We start from the raw sequence: 19,490 nt of genomic DNA, 5'->3' as shown, positions 1-19,490 counted from the left end.
AAGCATTTGATATACATGAGACTGAAAAGTGTGTATTAGGCTAATCATTATGATTTTCTGTATTTCAAATAAAACATGGAATATGATTATCACGAGTTCACAGATATAAATTTCTCTTAAATTAAGGGCTCATAGAAATAACTATACATTTATAAGTAAGATCATGTAATAAAATTGGGCAACTTTCACATATAGCAAACAAAAAAATCATATTTGTATAATATAGCAAACTTTGCATAATTGCGGTCCATAGCAAACATAAAAACTGTATAATTCGCTATACATATAAAAGTGTATAATTCGCTGGCCTAAATTGTATAATTCGCTGGCCTATTTCGCTGCAATTGTATAATTAGCTTTGCATACAGTTGAATCGAATTAAAATGTATGTATATTGCATAATTATAAGTGTATAGCAAGAAGATATATGTTTTTCTCGCTTTATACAAAAATAGAAACACAATATATACACTTCTGTTGTATAAAGCTAGAAAAAATTGTATTTCACTGCAATTGTATAATTCACAATTGTATAATTCTTTGGCCTTTTTCTCTGCAATATTTGAAGTAAAATGTTTGTAAATTATATAATTAAGTGTATAACACAAAGATATACATTTTTGCATGTGTATATACAATTTTCTCTCGCTTTATACAAAACAGAAACAGAAATTATACACTTCTGCGTATAAAGCGAGAGAGGTGAGAATGGGAGAGTGGCGAGCGAGACTTCTGGGAGAGAGACGCCTGGCAAATTTTTGCCAATGTTTGCTATGGAGCACAATTAAATCAAACCCTAACTATTCAATTTAATTTAGGTTATTAGTTTGCTATTTTATACAATTTTTCCCAAAAAAAAACTATCCATGAAAAAGAACTAAAATGTGACGAAAATCATATTTTTCATAGGAACGCAAAACTCTGTAGAATCATTAACCGAGGAAATAATGTTTTCTTTGGGACTCAATGGTAAAAAGGAATCTCATTAATGAAATATTACATACCTAAAATGAAAATCCTAGCTTGAATACTTGAACTAAATTTGAAGATCAAGAACCCTAATTTCTTTCTTGAGAGAACTTACAATACACTGAATTTGATTGTCTTGATGTTAAAAGTGAATTGGAGGGGGGGTGGGGTGGGGTGGGGGGGTTGTTGACTAATTTATCTTAATTCCACTTAGGATAAGTCACAACAACATGATTTAGGAATAAAAAGAATTGGAATATATCAAAATAATCTTAATTAAAAATCTATCGAAATATTTAATGGGACCATCTATGAATTGTGGTTTGATTTACAATCCCTAGATTTCATTCATGGAATTTAGACTAAATTAGGTCTTAGAATTTCATTGTACGAGCATATTTATGATTTGTGAAAAACAGATTGAAAAATCAAGTTTCAAAATTTCATCCGTCGATTGATTCACGAGTCATAGCCGTAAAACTCAGGTCCTGAAAATTCTGGTTGGATTGTCTCAAGTAAAACATACATAACGTTTTACTAAAAATTCAGATTGATGCTATCTCGGTGGCATTGAAAAGAAGACTCATAAACATTTAATTTGATAGGTGATGGACCACTCAATTCTTTAAGTTGACACTTGCATTAATTCAACACAAACTTAACTAGGAAGGTTATGAACTCGACTTAGTGCTAGAGGTCTTATATGACCCTAAACCACAACCGATATAATTCTTACACTTGAAAATGATCATCAACACATATAAGCAAATAATACATCACTCAGTCCAAGCTGATATGCGAACGATGAATGATTCAATTTTTTAGTGTAGAATTCTATGAAGTGTTATCCGAAATTCGTCTGAGATTTTTTAAAAATTGTTGTCTTTAATTAAAATAGCTAAATAGTTTAAAATTAATTGTTAAAGATTGAATTATTTCAAGAAGTTTTGTATTATAAGAACTGTCTGAAATTTTCTTCATATACATTAGATTGATAGCGAAAATTTTTATAAGTCAAGATTTTTTAGCTAGCGTTTTGTCATAGATTTCTATATATTTCTGGCAATTGTTATTTGGGTGAAATTTCACCATGTATTTGGAAAATATATTTCACTTTTTTTTTTAGAAAATATGATTTATATCCATAAGTTTTAAAAATTATCAAAACTAACCATAAGTTTGTACTACAAGTCAATTGAATTTTCGTTGCAACAATAGCAAATAATATCCATGACACTAGAGCAATGTGATAGTATTAGAGTGAATGCAACAAGTATCATTCCGTACATCGTGAAATAGACAAAGCACATGACTTTTTCTTCATCATTTTTATCAACAACCATATCATCATTTAATATTCACTGAATATTTCATCACTACTTTGGTGTTCACGTAAAAAATTATGTAATACCAACGCAAACAACTATGTCTATAAAGGGTGTTTTTTGCTATATTTATCGAATAATGACAAATTGTATGGACAAACACTATTTGCCAATTTTTTTCTCAAATATTATTTGGAAAATCTAATGCCAAACGGGCAAGTTGACAAAGTGGATTCTTAGATTAGGTTTAATTTTTGTGCTTTGTTATATTACAAATATATTTTCTTGTTTTATTAATTATTTTTTAGTCTATTTTTGATTTGTAAATATATCACTAATGTATTGATAGTGATTCTGTTTCTAAAAAGCAAGGAAAAAGAATATTTTCAAGAATAGGAACATTTATAATTTTACTTTAAACAAAACTTACAAAATGAAGTTACTAAATATTGAAGGAATAAATTCAACAATGTTTTTTACTTTTACAAAGAAGAAAATATTACAATCCACAATCAAACAAATGTCATACAAAAAATTAAATAAATATTTCCATCAGCTTATCTAAGCAAATATTACATTCACAATATTGATTCTAACAATCTACCATAACTCTATATTTACAATGTGTATTTGTATAGAATTTTCCCAATCCTATTTTCTACTAATTTTATCATGGTTATAGCTTTAATTTTGTGTTTTCTATTCGGTGTTCGAGTCCATATTGAATTTTCGATTAAATTTGGATTGCGCAATGCAGAATCTGTTCAGGGGTGATACATTTAACAAGATTTTCTCCATACCAGGGCTCGAACCAGTGACCTCTTATTAAGGGTGAAGTGATTCCACCATGCACCGCAACCCATATTGATATTTATAGCTTCACTCTGTCAAATATATAAACATATTTTTCGTGATACCTTTTAGGAACTTGATTTATCTCTACAACAATAATAATAACAATGATAAGAATAGTCATACTATTTTTTCTGTTCAAATCAAAAAATCAAATTTAAAATACTATTAATAAATTAAAAAGATAGACAATTTATAAATACTATATTTATACTAATTAAAAAAAAATACATCATAAAAGGATAATTTAGCCAACACAAGCATTAGCCGTTAATTTCACTATTTAATTTGAATATGGTAATCAATAAATTACTTCGATCGAAATTTATATACCCTAGTATAAGTATTAATGACTGATTGAATGGTTTGAATTTATGACCTATAAATCATATCAAGTTAAATTTAGCAGCCTACACTAACACATGCGTCAATGAAAAACTCCACAGTTCAAATATGTCTATAAATCATCGAAGATAATTTTAACAATTCATATCAATAATTAATTTTAAAATTTTAACTCGTGATCTTCAGATCGCACGAAGTCAAATTTTTCATTCTACTCTGATTTAATACGGCTCCACTAATGTATGCAAAATGAAGACACTTATAAGTCGTGAAATTTACTTTTTAAATATCTAATTAATGTATTTTTTCTACTTGTCCAAATTTGTTCGACAATTTATATTTACCGATGTTCAATTTATTCAATATTTTAACTAAATTAGATTTGACTTAAATTTTTAGGAGGAATTTGTTTTGTGCTTATTACTGTCAATTGGGTTAGGTTATCCAATCTGAGTTAAATTATACAGGCTTTGAAATTTAAAGGGTTAGATCAGGTTGATCCATTTTTTTATCGGCTAGAAAATGATTAGCCCAATCCACAAGTATGTGGCTACGAACTTGTCGGGCCAACCCACTTCTTTTAAAAGTATATTTTTTTTATAATTATTTAAATCAAATTATAATTTAAAAATATTATTATAAATATCGACAAAACAATATTACATGGTGTTAGTTAAAGCTGTCAATATGGGCTAGACTCGTTGGGCTAGTCTGGCCTATTTCTGCAATTTAATAGGGCTGAGCTAAGATTTTTAGAGTTCATTTAAGAAAAAAAAAAGTCTTTTAGCCCGACCTAAATAAGTCTTCTGGTTTTTAGGGCTTGAGATATATGGATAAGGCCCAGTCTGTGAGCCAAATAAAAATTAATTAAAAAATTAAAATAAAATAGAGTATAAAATGGGCAACTTTCACATATAGCAAACAAAAAATTCATATTTGTATGCTATAGCAAATTTTGCATAATTGCACTTCATAAGCAAACATAAAACTGTATAATTCGCTATACATATACAATTGTATAATTCGCTGGCCTAAGTTGTATAATTCGCTAGCCTAAAATGTATAATTCGCTGGCCTATTTCGCTGCAATTGTATAATTTGTTTTGCATACAGTTGAATCGAATTAAAATGTATGTATATTGCATAATTATAAGTGTATAGCAAAAAGATATATGTTTTTCTCGCTTTATACAAAAACAGAAACACAATATATACACTTCTGTTGTATAAAGCTAGAGAAAATTGTATTTCACTGCAATTGTATAATTCGCAATTGTATAATTCGTTGGCCTTTTTCTCTGCAATATATGAAGTAAAATGTTTGTAAATTGTATAATTAAGTGTATAACACGAAGATATATATTTTTGCATGTGTATATACAATTTTCTCTCGCTTTATACAAAACAGAAACAAAATTATACACTTTTGTGTATAAAGCGAGAGAGGCGAGCGAGAATGGAGAGTGGCGAGCGAGATTTTTGGGAGAGAGACGCTGACAAATTTTAGCTAATGTTTGCTATGGACCACAATTAAATCAAACCTAGCTATTCCATTTATTTTAGGTTATTAGTTTGCTATTATATATAATTTTCAACTTTCACATATAGCAAACAAAAAATTTATATTTATATGCTATAGCAAAGTTTGCATAATTGCGCTCCATAGCAAACATAAACTGTATAATTCGCTATACATATACAATTGTATAACTCGCTGGCCTAAATTGTATAATTCGCTGGCCTATTTCGCTGCAATTGTATAATTCGCTATCCTATTTCACTGCGATTGTATAATGCACAATTGTATAATTCGCTGCCTATTTCGCTGCAATATTTTTATAAAATTTGCTTTGCATACAGTTGAATCGAATTAAAATGTATGTATATTGCATAATTATAAGTGTATATCAAGAAGATATATGTTTTTCTCTCGCTTTATACAAAAAACAGAAACACAATATATACACTTTTGTTGTATAAAGCTAGATAAAATTGTATTTCACTTCAGTTGTATAATTCGCAATTGTATAATTTGTTGGCCTTTTTCTCTGCAATATTTGAAGTAAAATGTTTGTATATTGTATAATTAAGTGTATACACGAAGATATATATTTTTGCATGTGTATATACAATTTTCTCTAGCTTTATACAAAACAGAAACATAATTTATACACTTCTATGTATAAAGCGAGAGAGGCGAGCGAGAATGGAGAGTGGCGAGCGAGATTTTTGGGAGAGAGACGCCTGACAAACTTTAGCTAACGTTTGCTATGGAGCACAATTAAATCAAACCCTAGCTACTCCATTTATTTTAGGTTATTAGTTTGCTATTATATACAATTTTCCCTATAAAAAATAACAAGAGCCAAATTCAAAATCTATTTAAAGTTTAAATACAAATTATGTTTATAAAATATGTACTACAAAAAAAATAAAATTCCCTAAAAATTCTAGCGGATCACTAACGTTACGAGCCTGTTTGGCTCAGCTTAAAAGCTGGTCAAACTGACTTAAAAGCTGGTTTTTGACTTATTTAACTGTTTGGCAATACTCAAAATAGCTTATTTTAAATTAAAAAAAACTTATTTTAAGCCAAAAGTTAAAAGTTGGGGTAGGAGTGCTTTTTTTTTTAGCTTATAAGTTGTTTTAAGTTGACCACATTTTTATGTTTTTTCTCTTAATATTTTTATACAATCTCCAAATTACCCATATAACCCTACCATCTCTTTCTTCTATTTTTCCCTTTTCACGTTTGGCATAACAACTTCAGTACTTTTATCCAAACGCATAACTGCTTATTTTAAAAATAAGTTTCAGCACTTTCAAAAGTACTTTTTTAAAGCTGCTTTTATTAAGCTCATCCAAACGGGCCCGTAGTCTTATCCTTTAGAATATTGTCATATTTTTTTGTGTGTTTTGTTATGACTATTGAAAAATAATTATATTACTATTTCTATTTAACTATTTATATTTTTCTTTGAAATCAAACTTATTATATATTATGAAGATAACTTTACAGTGTATTTTTGGTTCACAATTTCATGTATTTTTTTGTCTCTAATATCAATTTAATTTAGTGTATTCATTATAGATACCATATAAAATATTCAATACATATATTTTGTGTCAGATATGCACTAATTTATTTATCAAATAAGTCAATATCCAATGCATCTGTTTGCGATACATACTTAAAGAAGAAGAAAAAGTTATATAAATACACAGTACACAAATATATAATGTAATTGTATGTGTTTTGAGTAATTTTCTTATTTCTAGAATCATTTTTAGCCATTAATAAACTTGATATAAATCGAGAAACATATTCAACAAAAAAAATTCAAATCCCAACTATAAATATATTATAATTGAATGAACAAAAATAGGGAGGACAAGTAAAATCAAGCGAAGGGAAACAAAAAATCGAGATGATTGATTAATTTTTTTATTTTTTAGACCATCTTAATTTTTCTTAATTTTAAATAGGGTTAAATGATAATTCATTTATTACTTTAACAATTTAACTCATCATATTTAGCTCAAATTCAATCTACCTTCTTTAAATAATTAGTTGAGATAAGTTTAAAAGCGCAACTAAATTAAGATTTTTTTTGAGTATCTTACCTAATCTATTGAAAGTGTGCATTTCATATCTAAACAATCACTTATTATTTTGAGACACACCTCAGTGGTGTGTGTAATACATTCTATCTTTTATTTGAAATAATACTTATTACATGATAATCTACATGAAAAAAAATATTGCACACGATAAAAAATAAATAAACAATTAATATTAGTTAGAAGTTAAATATTAAAGTATTACTATCTTTCAAAAAATATTATTTCTCTTAAAAAAGATAAAATTTAAAATATTTTTTCTGCCCCACTCCACCACCTTCATCCCCATACCCCTTCCCCCCGACAATCCCTCGTCCTTTTCTTTTTTTTTTTCAAAAAATTCATACTTCACCATCATCCAACTAGCCGCTACTTTCTAGAAAAAAATATTATTTTAAAAAAATTACAATAAAATATTCTACTCCGTCTCATTTAATCCTCCTCTCCTAATTTTTTTAATTATATATTTTTCTCATTTTACTATATATGATATATACATATATTTTTAGAAAAATATTGTTTTCTACTTGCATATCAAATATGACAAAAATATTTATTTATTTTTTGCGGCAAATAAGAAACACTTTTGCTAAAAACATATGCATACATCAGCATTAAAGAGAAAAACAGTTGATAGCTAAGGGTTCCATAGTAAAGGTAGATTTTTTTTTTTAAAAAAAAAGTTAGGGAAGGAGGAGATGAAGTAAGATTTTTGGGATTATACTACTTTAATTTATATTTATAATTAATACATGTAATATATTTATCCTTTTATTAAGATTAGAGTTATTAAAAAGGACAGATCAATATATTCGGTTCAACTTTCGCGGATCAAAGAATTTAAAGGGTTAGTAAGTGACTGACCCTTAATCTGGAAGGGCTTGAAGCTGTTCAACCAAATCAATCCTAGAAGGATCAAGGGCTTGAGCGGGCTAACCTTCTATTTTTTTTTTCAAACTTAAAATTCTTGAACATCAAGAAATTGAGTAGATTTAAATCAAATATGACAAACAGTGAACACTATCTTAAATCTAGTGTAGTTAACATGCATCTAGAATACTAAATATGCGAGGTACATGTATCTGGTGTGGTATATCCCAAATATGTGAGTGAGATAAGAGAGTGATAAGCGAGATGAGAGGGAGACAATGGCGCAAAATTTGTCTATATATTCTAGATACATGTGATTCCACCTGGATATGTATCTATAACAAATTAACTTAATTTTGAGTCTATGTATTCTGAGATACACAAATCTAGACGTATCAAAATATGATAAGATTCATAATATTACAACATACAGTGTATTTAAGTAATTAACACATATACTAGTGAGATTGTTGTAAATTATCTTTAAATAAAGAGTTTTGGCCAATGGACTGACTCCGTCCCGACCTCAATCAAGCCGTAAGGGCTTATATGGATTGTGCTTATAAGTCTTAGTTTTAAATGATCTTGAAAAATCATATCCAATCCTACTTCAATAATAAATAGGGTTGGGCCGTCCTCATGGGCTAAGCTTATTTTGACGGCTCTAATAAATATATAATATTTTGTTCATGTAGGTGATAATTATTATTTTTTCAAATAAAAGAGAAAAACACATTTTTTAAACTAATAAGAGATAATTTAGATATAAAACTCGAAAAAAATAATTTTATATGTGTTTTTTAATATACCAAACAATACCTTAAGTTAGTGTTTTGCTTTAATATATTACATTTCGTTCTTAAACCCCCCACCATAGCACCTCGTGTTGCGTACAATACCAGCAGCACAACGTACACCAATGGATTCTAAGATCGGAAATTTCTTCGAGTCGGTCGGAAATTTTTTCATCGGAGTAGATCAGATTCCTTGGTGCGATTCCGATATCGTCACTGTAAGTACACTAGTTACCATTTTTTTTTTTGCAATTTGATTTCGGCAACTGTAGCTGATTGGATATAGACGAAGAACTGTTTGTCTGGGGTTTTCAATGAATTTGCTATTTCATTCTATATCTCTGTTTGTTTGTCTGTAATTTTGTGTATTTGGTTATTTGCTTTGAAGTTCAGAGTGAAAAGAGGTAACCCAGAAGGGTTTTGTGGCAGATTATGGAAAAAAACTCGTTTCAGTGCATGTTGAAGGATTACCATAGCTGGATGTCTTGGTTTGGGGGTAAAAATGGTTAGGGCTAAGTTGGATGTAGAATTTTGGATAAGGAGGAGATTTTGATTTATATGAATATATTTGCAATGGATTTGATTTATATACATGATAAGTCTACAGAGTTTTTGTAAGTTGGCTATAGCAAGTGATTTCTCCCTTCTTCTTTTTTCGGCTTTCTTGCTTGTTTTTTTCGTGTTTTTACTTTCAGTTGTTGGTTTTTGAGGTCTTGCATATTGGATGGAAAACAAAGATTAATCAAGAAAGGTATATATGTATTTGGCTTTTGAGTTACATTGCTTGTGATCTCAATCCTATAAGTAGCAGAAATCAGTAGCACTAGTCGAGAAAGAGATATATGTTAGAGAAGCACAACTACCCGAGAGACGGAAATCTTCTAGGAATTAGGGCTAAAGTGAGTAGTGGCCCCAACTTTACTGTAAACTATTTGTAGAAGTTTTATAGACTGTTGTTGCGTTTCTTTGTTGGAGGACTGTTATAATTCTAACGACTATTTAGAGGTCAGATGTAACTCTCGCACGATTTTTGAACACGAACAAGAGGCATTTGTTGAGTGATAGCTACCTTGCCATTGTTATGGCAGTTGAGAGAATAATTGTGAGATGAAGAAAAGAATGGAAGAAACAGTGAGAAAAAATGTATTAACCGACTTGGTCATTTACACAAGATATTCTACTATTTATATACATCTTTCCAACTAACTAGAATTAATTAGAAACTATCTTTAAAACTAACTAACAAACTTTTAACAAACCAACTAATTAATTGTATTGTTCAACTTAACACTCCCCCTCAAGTTGGATGGTGGAAGATATCCAACATTCCCAACTTGAACAACATATCACTATGCAGTTGTTTCCCCAACGCTTTGGTGAAAATATCGGCCATCTGATCTTTGCTTGCTATGTACTCTGTCTTCACCATACCATCTTGCAACCTTTCCCTGATAAAGTGACAATCTATCTCTATATGTTTTGTTCGCTCATGATACATGGGATTGGAAGCAATTTGCATTGCTGCTTTGTTATCACAGTGCAACTCCATTGGCAGCTCAACTGATGCCCCAAGCTCCTGCGATAAACCTTGTAACCATACCAACTCTGCTACAGTTGTCGCCATACTCCTGTATTCAGCTTCTGCTGAACTTCTGGAGACTGTACTTTGTTTTTTGGATCTCCATGAAATCAGAGATTCTCCAAATTTGATTCCAAAACCTGTTACTGACCTTCTTGACAATGAACAAGATGCCCAGTCTGCATCACAAAAGGCATCAATCTTTCCTGTTTTCTTACTACTCATCAGTAATCCCAAACCAGGTTGTCCTTTGATATATCTTACAACATGTAATGCTGCATCATAGTGTGACTTCTTAGGAGCATGCATAAATTGACTCAAGTGTTGAACAACAAAAGAAATGTCAGGTCTTGTCATGGCCAAATACAAAAGTCTCCCAATTAACCTCTGATATACTCTCCTGTCATCTAGCTCAGCATCATTAGTGAGATTGAATTGTTTGTCATATTCAAGACTTGTAAGCTTCTGATTTTGTTCAAGTGGAGTTGTGGTTACTTTGCCACCAGATAAACCACATTCTGCCACCAACTCTAAAGCATATCTTCTCTGATTCATTAATATACCCTTCTTAGATCTTGCAAATTCGATTCCAAGAAAATACCTCAATTCTCCTAAGTCCTTCATTTTGAAATTATGATGTAGAATATCTTTAGCTTCCTGAATTAACACCTCATTATTTCCTGTAATTAAAAGATCATCTACATACACAAGAATGATAACCATGCCACCAGTTGTATCCTTCTTTGTAAACAAGGAATAATCCAGTTTGCTTTGAGTGAACCCTGACTGTATAAGTGCAGTAGTAAGCTTTAAATTCCACTGTCTACTGGCCTGTTTCAAACCATATAATGATTTAAGCAGCCTGCACACTTTATTCTCCCCCTGGCTGCCAAAACCAGGTGGTAGAGTCATGTAAACTTCTTCAAACAAATCACCCTGAAGAAAGGCATTGTAAACATCCATTTGACAAAGAGTCCAATTGAACTGAGCAGCTAAGGCAATAACACATCTCACAGTTACCATTTTAACAACCGGAGAGAAAGTATCATGATAATCTAAACCTTCCTGTTGTGTAAACCCCTTAGCCACAAGTCGAGCTTTGAGCCTCTCAACACTACCATCAGCCTTATACTTGACTTTGTACACCCACCTACACCCAATGGGATGTTTACCTGCAGGTAAGTCAACAATTTCCCAGGTGTGGTTGTCAGTGAGAGCCTGAATTTCAAGATTCATAGCCTGGATCCAACCACTATGTTGTGCAGCTTTATCAAAGGAAGAGGGTTCAGAAGGGAAAGAAGAAAAGGTTGAAAGGTAAGCATAATAATGTGGATGTATGGAGGTGTAGTTCAGGAAATTAGAGATAGAATGAGGAGTTTTAGAAGTGGTGACATAATCAGTATGCCAAATGGGGGGCCTAACTGTTCTAGAAGACTTTCTAGGTGATGAAGTAGTAATAGAAGTACTGGATGTAGAATGTGTAGGAACAGATGAAGGTATAATGTGTGAAACTTCAAGAGTATGAGAAGGAAAGTCAAGAGGGACTGATGCAGAAGAAGGTGAAGCAGTGGGAGAAGGAAAAATATCATCTGCAGGATGTGGATAACCACCTGAAAATGATGGGAAAGAGGAAGTATGAGAAGGAGGGATAGAGTCCAAGAAGGTGTGTTTGGGATGTTTGAAAGGGAAAACAGTTTCTCTGAAAAGAACATCTCTACTCACAAAAAAGGTGTCAGAAGCAATGTTATACAACTTGTATCCCTTTTGTGTGTCTGAATATCCCATGAACACAGAAGGAATAGCCTTAGGAGAAAATTTATCAGAAGTGACAGAATTGGTAGCATAACTCAAGCAACCAAAAACTCTCAAATGATTGAGTTAGGAGCTTGTTTGTGAAACAATTCATAAGGAGATTTCCCACCTAAAACACAAGAAGGAAGTCTATTTATGAGAAAAGTGGCTGTAAGTACACATTCTCCCCAAAATTTCAGAGGTACGTGTGCCTGAAATCTAATGGCTCTAGCTATTTCAAGAAGGTGTCTATGCTTTCGTTCAGCAATACCATTCTGTTGGGGTGTGTGTATACAAGAAGTTTGATGAATTATCCCAAGGGAAGAGAAAAGAGTACTGCATTGGTTGTTAACAAATTCAAGACCATTGTCTGATCTAACACTCTTGACAGAAGCTGAGAATTGAGTTTTAATGAGAGTTAAAAAAGCTGTAATGAAATTGACAACTTCACTTTTAAATCTCAACAAGAAAATCCAAGTCATTCTTGAATAGTCATCAACAATGGTAAGAAAAAATCTATGACCATTATAAGTACATTGTTTATAAGGTCCCCAAACATCCATGTGAAGAAGTTCAAAAGGAGATACAGTTTTTGTAACACTATGAGGAAAAGGAAATCTAGTTTGCCTTGCAAGAGGACATATGGAACAAGAATGAAAAATACTATTTTGAAGGTGAGGCTTCAAAAAATCAATTTTCTTGAGTACAGTGGCAGGAGCATGCCCAAGTCTGAGATGCCAAAGAGATATATCAGATGGATTGGACGTAGATGGATTAGATGTAGATGAAGCAGTTGACTGAAAAACAGTAGCAACCGGTGGTGAAGGATCAACAGTGGCAAGTGATGGCCTTTTGGTAGATGGAAGTATGTAGAGACCTCCTTCTTCCTTACCAATCCCCCTCACCTTGCCATTGCAAAGGTCCTGGAAAAGACAAAAATTGGGATAGAAACAAACACAACAATTTAGTTCTTTAGTGAGTTTAGAGATTGACAAGAGATTATAAGAAAAGTGAGGGAGATATAAGACATCATGCAGGTCATTGGTGTCAAATAGTGTGGCAGAACCTCTGTGAGTAACAATAGTGGTTTGACCATTTGGTAAATGGACATTGCTGGACTCAGATGAAACCATATTTGCACTAAAAAGAACATCCAAGCTAGAAACCATGTGATGAGTTGCTCCAGTATCCACAACCCAAGGAATTGTATCATGACCTGTAGGAAAACAAGCATTGAATGTACTAAATGTAGAGGAGGCTTCATGAGCTATACCTGCCATGTTGGCAACAACATTCTGAGAAGACGAGTCTTTATCAATCATTTTCAGTATATGATTATATTGTTCAGGAGTGAAATTTGGTGCTGCTTGAAATGAAGAAATGTCAGGAGCACCAAGTTGTCCCCCTATTTCATGATCATTTTCAGCACAGTTCACAAAATTTGCTTGAGTTCTTCGATTGGTCCCATGCACTCTATCATTCTCAAAATTCTGACCCCTGAAGCTCCTATCATTCACACCTCTTTTCTTCTGAAACTTGTAGTTTGGAGGATAGCCGATCAACTTGTAACAGTTAGCTTTCGTATGGTTTTTTAAATGGCAATAGTCACAATACAATCCCCCAGCTTCTGGCTTGAACTTATTGTTCTGTAAGGAGGCTAAAGCAGTAGCAGTAGTAGTAGTCTCAAGGATATTAAGCTTCTGTACAGGTAGAACACAATTCGATATCAAACTAGATTGCACCTTTTGACTCTCATCCTGCATTATCAGATTATAAGCTTGGTTTAAACTAGGACTTGGAACAGTCATAAGAATCTGACTCCTTGATTGGGCAAAATTATCATTGAGTCCCATTAGAAACTGCATCAGCTTCTGGTTTTCCATATGTTCTGCATATACCTTGTACTTATCACATTCACAAGCAGGTAAAGGAACCAATGATACATACTCATCCCAAAGATTTCTCAATTTGGAATAATACTCAGAAACTGTAAAAGTTCCTTGACTCATTGTACTGATTTCGCGATGAACCTGGTATATTCTAGTGAGATTACGTTTGTCAAACCTCTCTTTCAGATCCTTCCAAACATTATGGGCATTTGATGAAAACATTAAGCCATTTGCTAATTCCTTCGAAACAGAGTTTGTGATCCACGATAGCACAAAAGCATTACATCTCTCCCATTCATGATTCAGATCTCCTTTGTAGTGATGTTTACAACAAGTACCATCAATAAATCCAATTTTATTCTTAGCTAACAATGCTACTCTCATAGAATTACTCCACCCAGTATAATTTTCTATACCAGTAAGTTGTTGAGGGATTAAAATGCTACCTGGAGTATCAGATGGATGAAGATATAAAGGATTCCTTGGATGTATATCAGTGAATTTGTCGATCTGTTCTCGATTGGAGATCTGTTCTCGATTGGAGTTGTCTTGCACCTCCGATGACCTAATTGCATCCACCATAGTTTCCGATTATCTCCGACGTCGGTATTCCACTGTTCGTCCAATTTGAATGATGCAGAACAACAAAAAAACTCTCTCTAGCAGCTAGAGTATTGGTGGCTCTGATACCATGTTGAGTGATAGCTACCTTGCCATTGTTATGGCAGTTGAGAGAATAATTGTGAGATGAAGAAAAGAATGGAAGAAACAGTGAGAAAAAATGTATTAACCGACTTGGTCATTTACACAAGATATTCTACTATTTATATACATCTTTCCAACTAACTAGAATTAATTAGAAACTATCTTTAAAACTAACTAACAAACTTTTAACAAACCAACTAATTAATTGTATTGTTCAACTTAACAGCATTTAAAAAACATCTGAAGTCCATTTTGGCCACAAACCATTCCACTTACGACAATGGAAATAAAAAGCTTAGATGTGTACATTCTACCCTCCCTAGACCCCACTTGTGAGATTACACTAGGCATGTTGTAGAGGTGTCTGTTCACTTGGCTCCCTGTTGCATCAGTGGTGATTTCTTGAATCATCTTTCTTTGTTCAAACTTCAAAGCAAAAGTCGTTCTGGCCGTGCCATCAATCTATAGGGGGCATGGTGTTGATTGTTACGACACAAACAAAAGGGAGAGTGCTGGTTGAAGGATAGCAGAATTGGTGTCAACTATTATTTAGTTTTTGAAAAGCTCTCTCTGAATATCTTGCTGAAAGAGGCTGCCTTTGTTCAAGAGAATAATGTGTAATTTGTAATAGATTTTCGGTTCCATGTGCATTTACTAGCTGTATCTGAAGGCTATATTAACGGTATCTGAGTCTCTCACAAGGGCAATCTATGTACAGGGTTGTGAACGTGAAGTTGCTGAGGCAGGAAAAGGTTCCTCTGATGAACTGAAAAATGAATGCATCATGCGTCTATCATGGGCTCTTGTTCACTCAAGACGTCCAGAAGATGTACAACGTGGAATAGCAATGCTTGAAAGTGAGATCATTGGAATCCCTTTTTTTTTGGAATCCATTCATCCTTTTCCATACCCTGTGCTTGGAGAGTTGAGTTTCACGTGAACTTTGATAAACACTTCGACTTATATGTTTGTCCTTTCCCTAGCTCTTATGCATTTCACCTTTTGACTCCTCTACTCTTGCCTCGTGCTTTGCAATTCACTGTTTTCACCCTTCTTATGCTAGTTTCCTTCCTTAGCAAAAGCTCCAACTTATTTTGTCATTTGCAGCTTCTCTGGGTGGCAGTAATAGTCCCCTGCAAATGAGGGAAAAGATTTATCTTCTGGCCGTTGGCTACTACAGAAGCGGGGACTATGCAAGAAGCAGGCAGCTTGTTGATCGTTGTTTGGAGGTTTGATCTTTGTTATTTTATCTTCGCTAGTATATTTTATTCACCTCTTCACTTTGACATTAAAATCTGAGATATTTATCTCTTTGTTCCCCTACTTTTATCTTGAACAATTTATCTTTCTGCAGCTTGATTTATGAAATTCAAAAATTCTTACTCGAACTTCATTGTGTCATGCAACTCTGAAGTTTTACTATTTCATTGACTTGGCTGAGTACCTTTCAAGTTCTTTCTTAATCATTCTGCCTTAACTAGTAGTTGTTTGAATCTATAGATTGAACCGGAGTGGAGACAGGCCTTGACCCTCCGGAAAACTGTTGAAGATAAAATTAAAAAAGGTATTAAGCCGAATTTTATTTATTTCCAGTCGAAGAATGAAGTTATGAATTATGTATATTCATTGTCGAAGCAGATGGAGTAATTGGCATTGGCATTGCTGCTACTGCTGTAACTGCTGTTGGACTCCTGGCTGGTGGACTTGTAGCGGCTTTGTCTCGCAAGAAATGATCCATCAGTAAAATCACTAACATGCATATGATACTTCGTCACTCTGGTTCGTGTATACATCTGAGGCTATCAACTCCTATTCGCTAGCACTTAGTTTCGATACTTATCTTTCTTTGTTTGAAACACTGACATACTGCAACTGAAGCAAAATGATGTATGTTGGCTTTGCTTGACTTGATTGTCTAGTTTATATGTGAAAAAACAACAGTGACTTGTCGATGTTGTTGTTAATCGTAGCAGAAAGTTAGATCCTTTATCCCTTTGATATACAGGTTTCTTTGTGTTATGAAGTCTTAACTCTTTTACAAGATGATTCTTTGTGTTATGAAGTCTTAACTCTTTTACAAGATGAATTGAAACGTAAGAATAATATGCTTCAACTGATTTTTTCTTAAAATTTATTAATGAAACGTAGTAAAATATAGCAAGATCATGAAAAAGTGGAGAACTTCTTTCATTGCCTTTTTGACATAAGATTAATCAATAAAAAAAAAAATAGAACTATTTTACAGAGGGTGTTTTATATTACAAGATTTAAAAGGTACAGGAAAGGATTAAGAACATGGAGACTAAGGAAAGATGAAAAAAAAGGGAATATAGGTAAGGGTGGCAAAATCAAAATCAATTCGGCTTAATTCATTTATGTTATTGGTTGGGTCATGACCCGTTTTGGCCTAAACAAATTTGGGTTGGGTCTTGATCCATTTTGACTCGCCCAAATTTATCCAACTTGTCTAATTGTCACCCGTAATTATATGCTATATACTCAATTTCTTTCTATTTGATTCTCTTAATCCGTCTTCTTTGAGTCAATTGTTTTGTCAGATTTCAAATATCTTGTATCTTAGAATTTTAAGTTGAAATAATAAATCTATTAATACAATTATTTACCTTGTCCTCGCCTGTCTAATAAAACCTACTATGAAATATATTATAACTTTTTTTAAATTACTAATCAAACAATGTGCTGTATTACATTAGCTTTTTGACATTGACTAAATTTCTCCATATCTCTATAAGAATATTTAATGATGATAAGTATCATATAAGACTCTGTGGCCCAATGGATAAGGCGCTGGTCTACGAAACCAGAGATTCTGGGTTCGATCCCCAGCAGAGTCGTTATTATTTTTTATTTTATTTTAATTAATTTTCTTGTGAATTTCCAAGATTTATAGAAAAAAATAAAATTAGATATTTTAGTGGTTAGCCACACCAAATCAAATAATTAAAGGAAGAAAAATATTATAAAAACTGTTGTAAATCATTGTATATGTGGATGATCCATTAGATTTATCTAACAATTAATTGGATTCATGTATTAGTGTTTCCAATATGATAAGATTTCAAGGTGATATGAACCTTGATGATAACTATGTATAATTCCAAGGTGACCTTTGACTATGATATCTCAACACTATAAATAGAGATATCATTCACCATTGTAGAACACACTTGAATAAAAAATATTCTCTCCTCTATCTTATACTTCTTGTCTTTTTCTTCTTATATTCTGAGCTTTTTTTACAACACGTTATCAGCACGAAGTTGCTACTTGCAAACGTATTATATAAATAATTTTATTTTATTCACATATTCTCTCATAATTTCATTATGTCGAATTTATCCAAATTTGAGTTTGTGGCATTAGATATTTCTGGAAAAAATTATCTTTCATGGGTACTCGATGCTGAGATTCACTTGGCTGCTAAAGGTCTTGATGCCACTATTACTCAGGGAAATGAAGCATCTAGTCAAGATAAGACGAAGGCTATGATTTTCCTTCGTCTTCATCCTGATGAGGGCCTGAAGATTGAATATCTGACGGTAAAAGATCCACTTGAATTGTGGACTGATTTAAAGGGGAGATATGACCATCTAAAGACAACAGTGTTGCCAAGAGCTCGTTATGAGTGGATGCATTTACGGTTTCAAGATTTTAAGACCGTAACTGAATACAACTCTGCTGTATTCAGGATAACCTCCCAGTTGAAATTATGTGGGGAGACTATAAAAGATGAGGACATGTTGGAAAAGACACTTACTGCTTTTCATGCCTCAAATGTGATATTGCAGCAACAATATCGTGAAAAGGGTTTTCAAAAATATTCTGAATTAATCTCATGTCTTTTGGTGCTGAGCAACATAATGCTCTTTTAATGAAAAATCATGAAGCTCGTCCCACTGTAGCTGCTCCATTACCGGAGGCAAATGTGGTGGAAGCACATGATCAATCTGAAGTAAAAAGAGATGATCATCGGGGCTATAATAATGCACGGGGACGTGGCAAAGATAAAAGACGATACACTAATCGTCAAGGTGGTGGTCATAATAAAAGGGAGAACAACATGAGTTCTCAAAATAACCCCTCAAAAAGTAATTGTCGTCGTTGTGGCATGAAAGGCCATTGGAAGAATGAATGTCGCACACATGACCATTTTGTAAGCCTCTATCAAAATTCCTTTAAAAAGAAAGGAAATAAAAGTGGTGCTTCCTCTTCCAATGCTCGAGCTGAGTCACATATGACTCTTAAAGATGATAATAAGACGGGAACATCTCAGAAATATGATGAGGATGTTGAAGCAAATTTGGCTTTAAAGGATGATGTTTTTGATGGCCTTGGTGACATTACTCATATGGAAGTTGATGACTTCCTTGGAGATCGAAACTAATGTTTGATCTTTTAGCGGGGAATGAAGTTTGTTAATATTTTACTTGTGTGTTTTTAATTATTATGTTATTTATGTTGAAGTATTTAAATTTCCGTTGTTAATTTTGTTTCTTCCTTCTTTTAATGTATTTTATTTTAATGAAAATTAATAGAAATCTCCAGTTGTTAGTTGGATTCAAGATGAGTAATGGAGATGTATGCCTTCTTGATAGTGCTACAACGCATATAATATTAAAAGAAAAGAAATACTTTTCTAATTTGGTTATGAAAATGGCATATGTCAACACAATATCAGGTAGTACAAAATTAATTGAGGGCTCCGGAAGAGCGACCTTATTACTACCTA

At 32.6% G+C, this 19,490-nt stretch overlaps 2 protein-coding genes and 1 non-coding gene across 3 annotated transcripts; all 3 read left to right on the top strand.

The window, feature by feature from the left end:
- The first annotated feature begins 8,784 nt into the window (after positions 1-8,784).
- On the top strand, positions 8,785-16,820 carry LOC101264999 (mitochondrial fission 1 protein A). The gene is made up of 5 exons (XM_004250859.5): positions 8,785-8,994; positions 15,459-15,597; positions 15,848-15,969; positions 16,241-16,304; positions 16,379-16,820. Exons 1-5 carry the CDS (start codon positions 8,902-8,904, stop codon positions 16,471-16,473), a joined length of 513 nt encoding a protein of 170 aa, XP_004250907.2. The 5' UTR covers positions 8,785-8,901; the 3' UTR covers positions 16,474-16,820.
- A 702-nt stretch (positions 16,821-17,522) lies between these two features.
- Positions 17,523-17,595, top strand: TRNAR-ACG (transfer RNA arginine (anticodon ACG)). The gene has a single exon. It is a non-coding gene; the product is annotated as a tRNA-Arg (tRNA).
- Positions 17,596-18,087: 492 nt separating this feature from the next.
- Positions 18,088-19,145, top strand: LOC101255763 (uncharacterized). Its single transcript, XM_069291079.1, has 2 exons — positions 18,088-18,568; positions 18,649-19,145. The coding sequence occupies exons 1-2, from the start codon at positions 18,088-18,090 to the stop codon at positions 19,143-19,145; spliced, it is 978 nt and encodes a 325-aa protein (XP_069147180.1).
- Positions 19,146-19,490: the final 345 nt, after the last annotated feature.

This window comes from Solanum lycopersicum, chromosome 11 (assembly GCF_036512215.1).
Source record: "Solanum lycopersicum chromosome 11, SLM_r2.1".
NCBI lineage: Eukaryota > Viridiplantae > Streptophyta > Magnoliopsida > Solanales > Solanaceae > Solanum > Solanum lycopersicum.
This window is presented reverse-complemented; position numbering and strand designations above follow the sequence as displayed.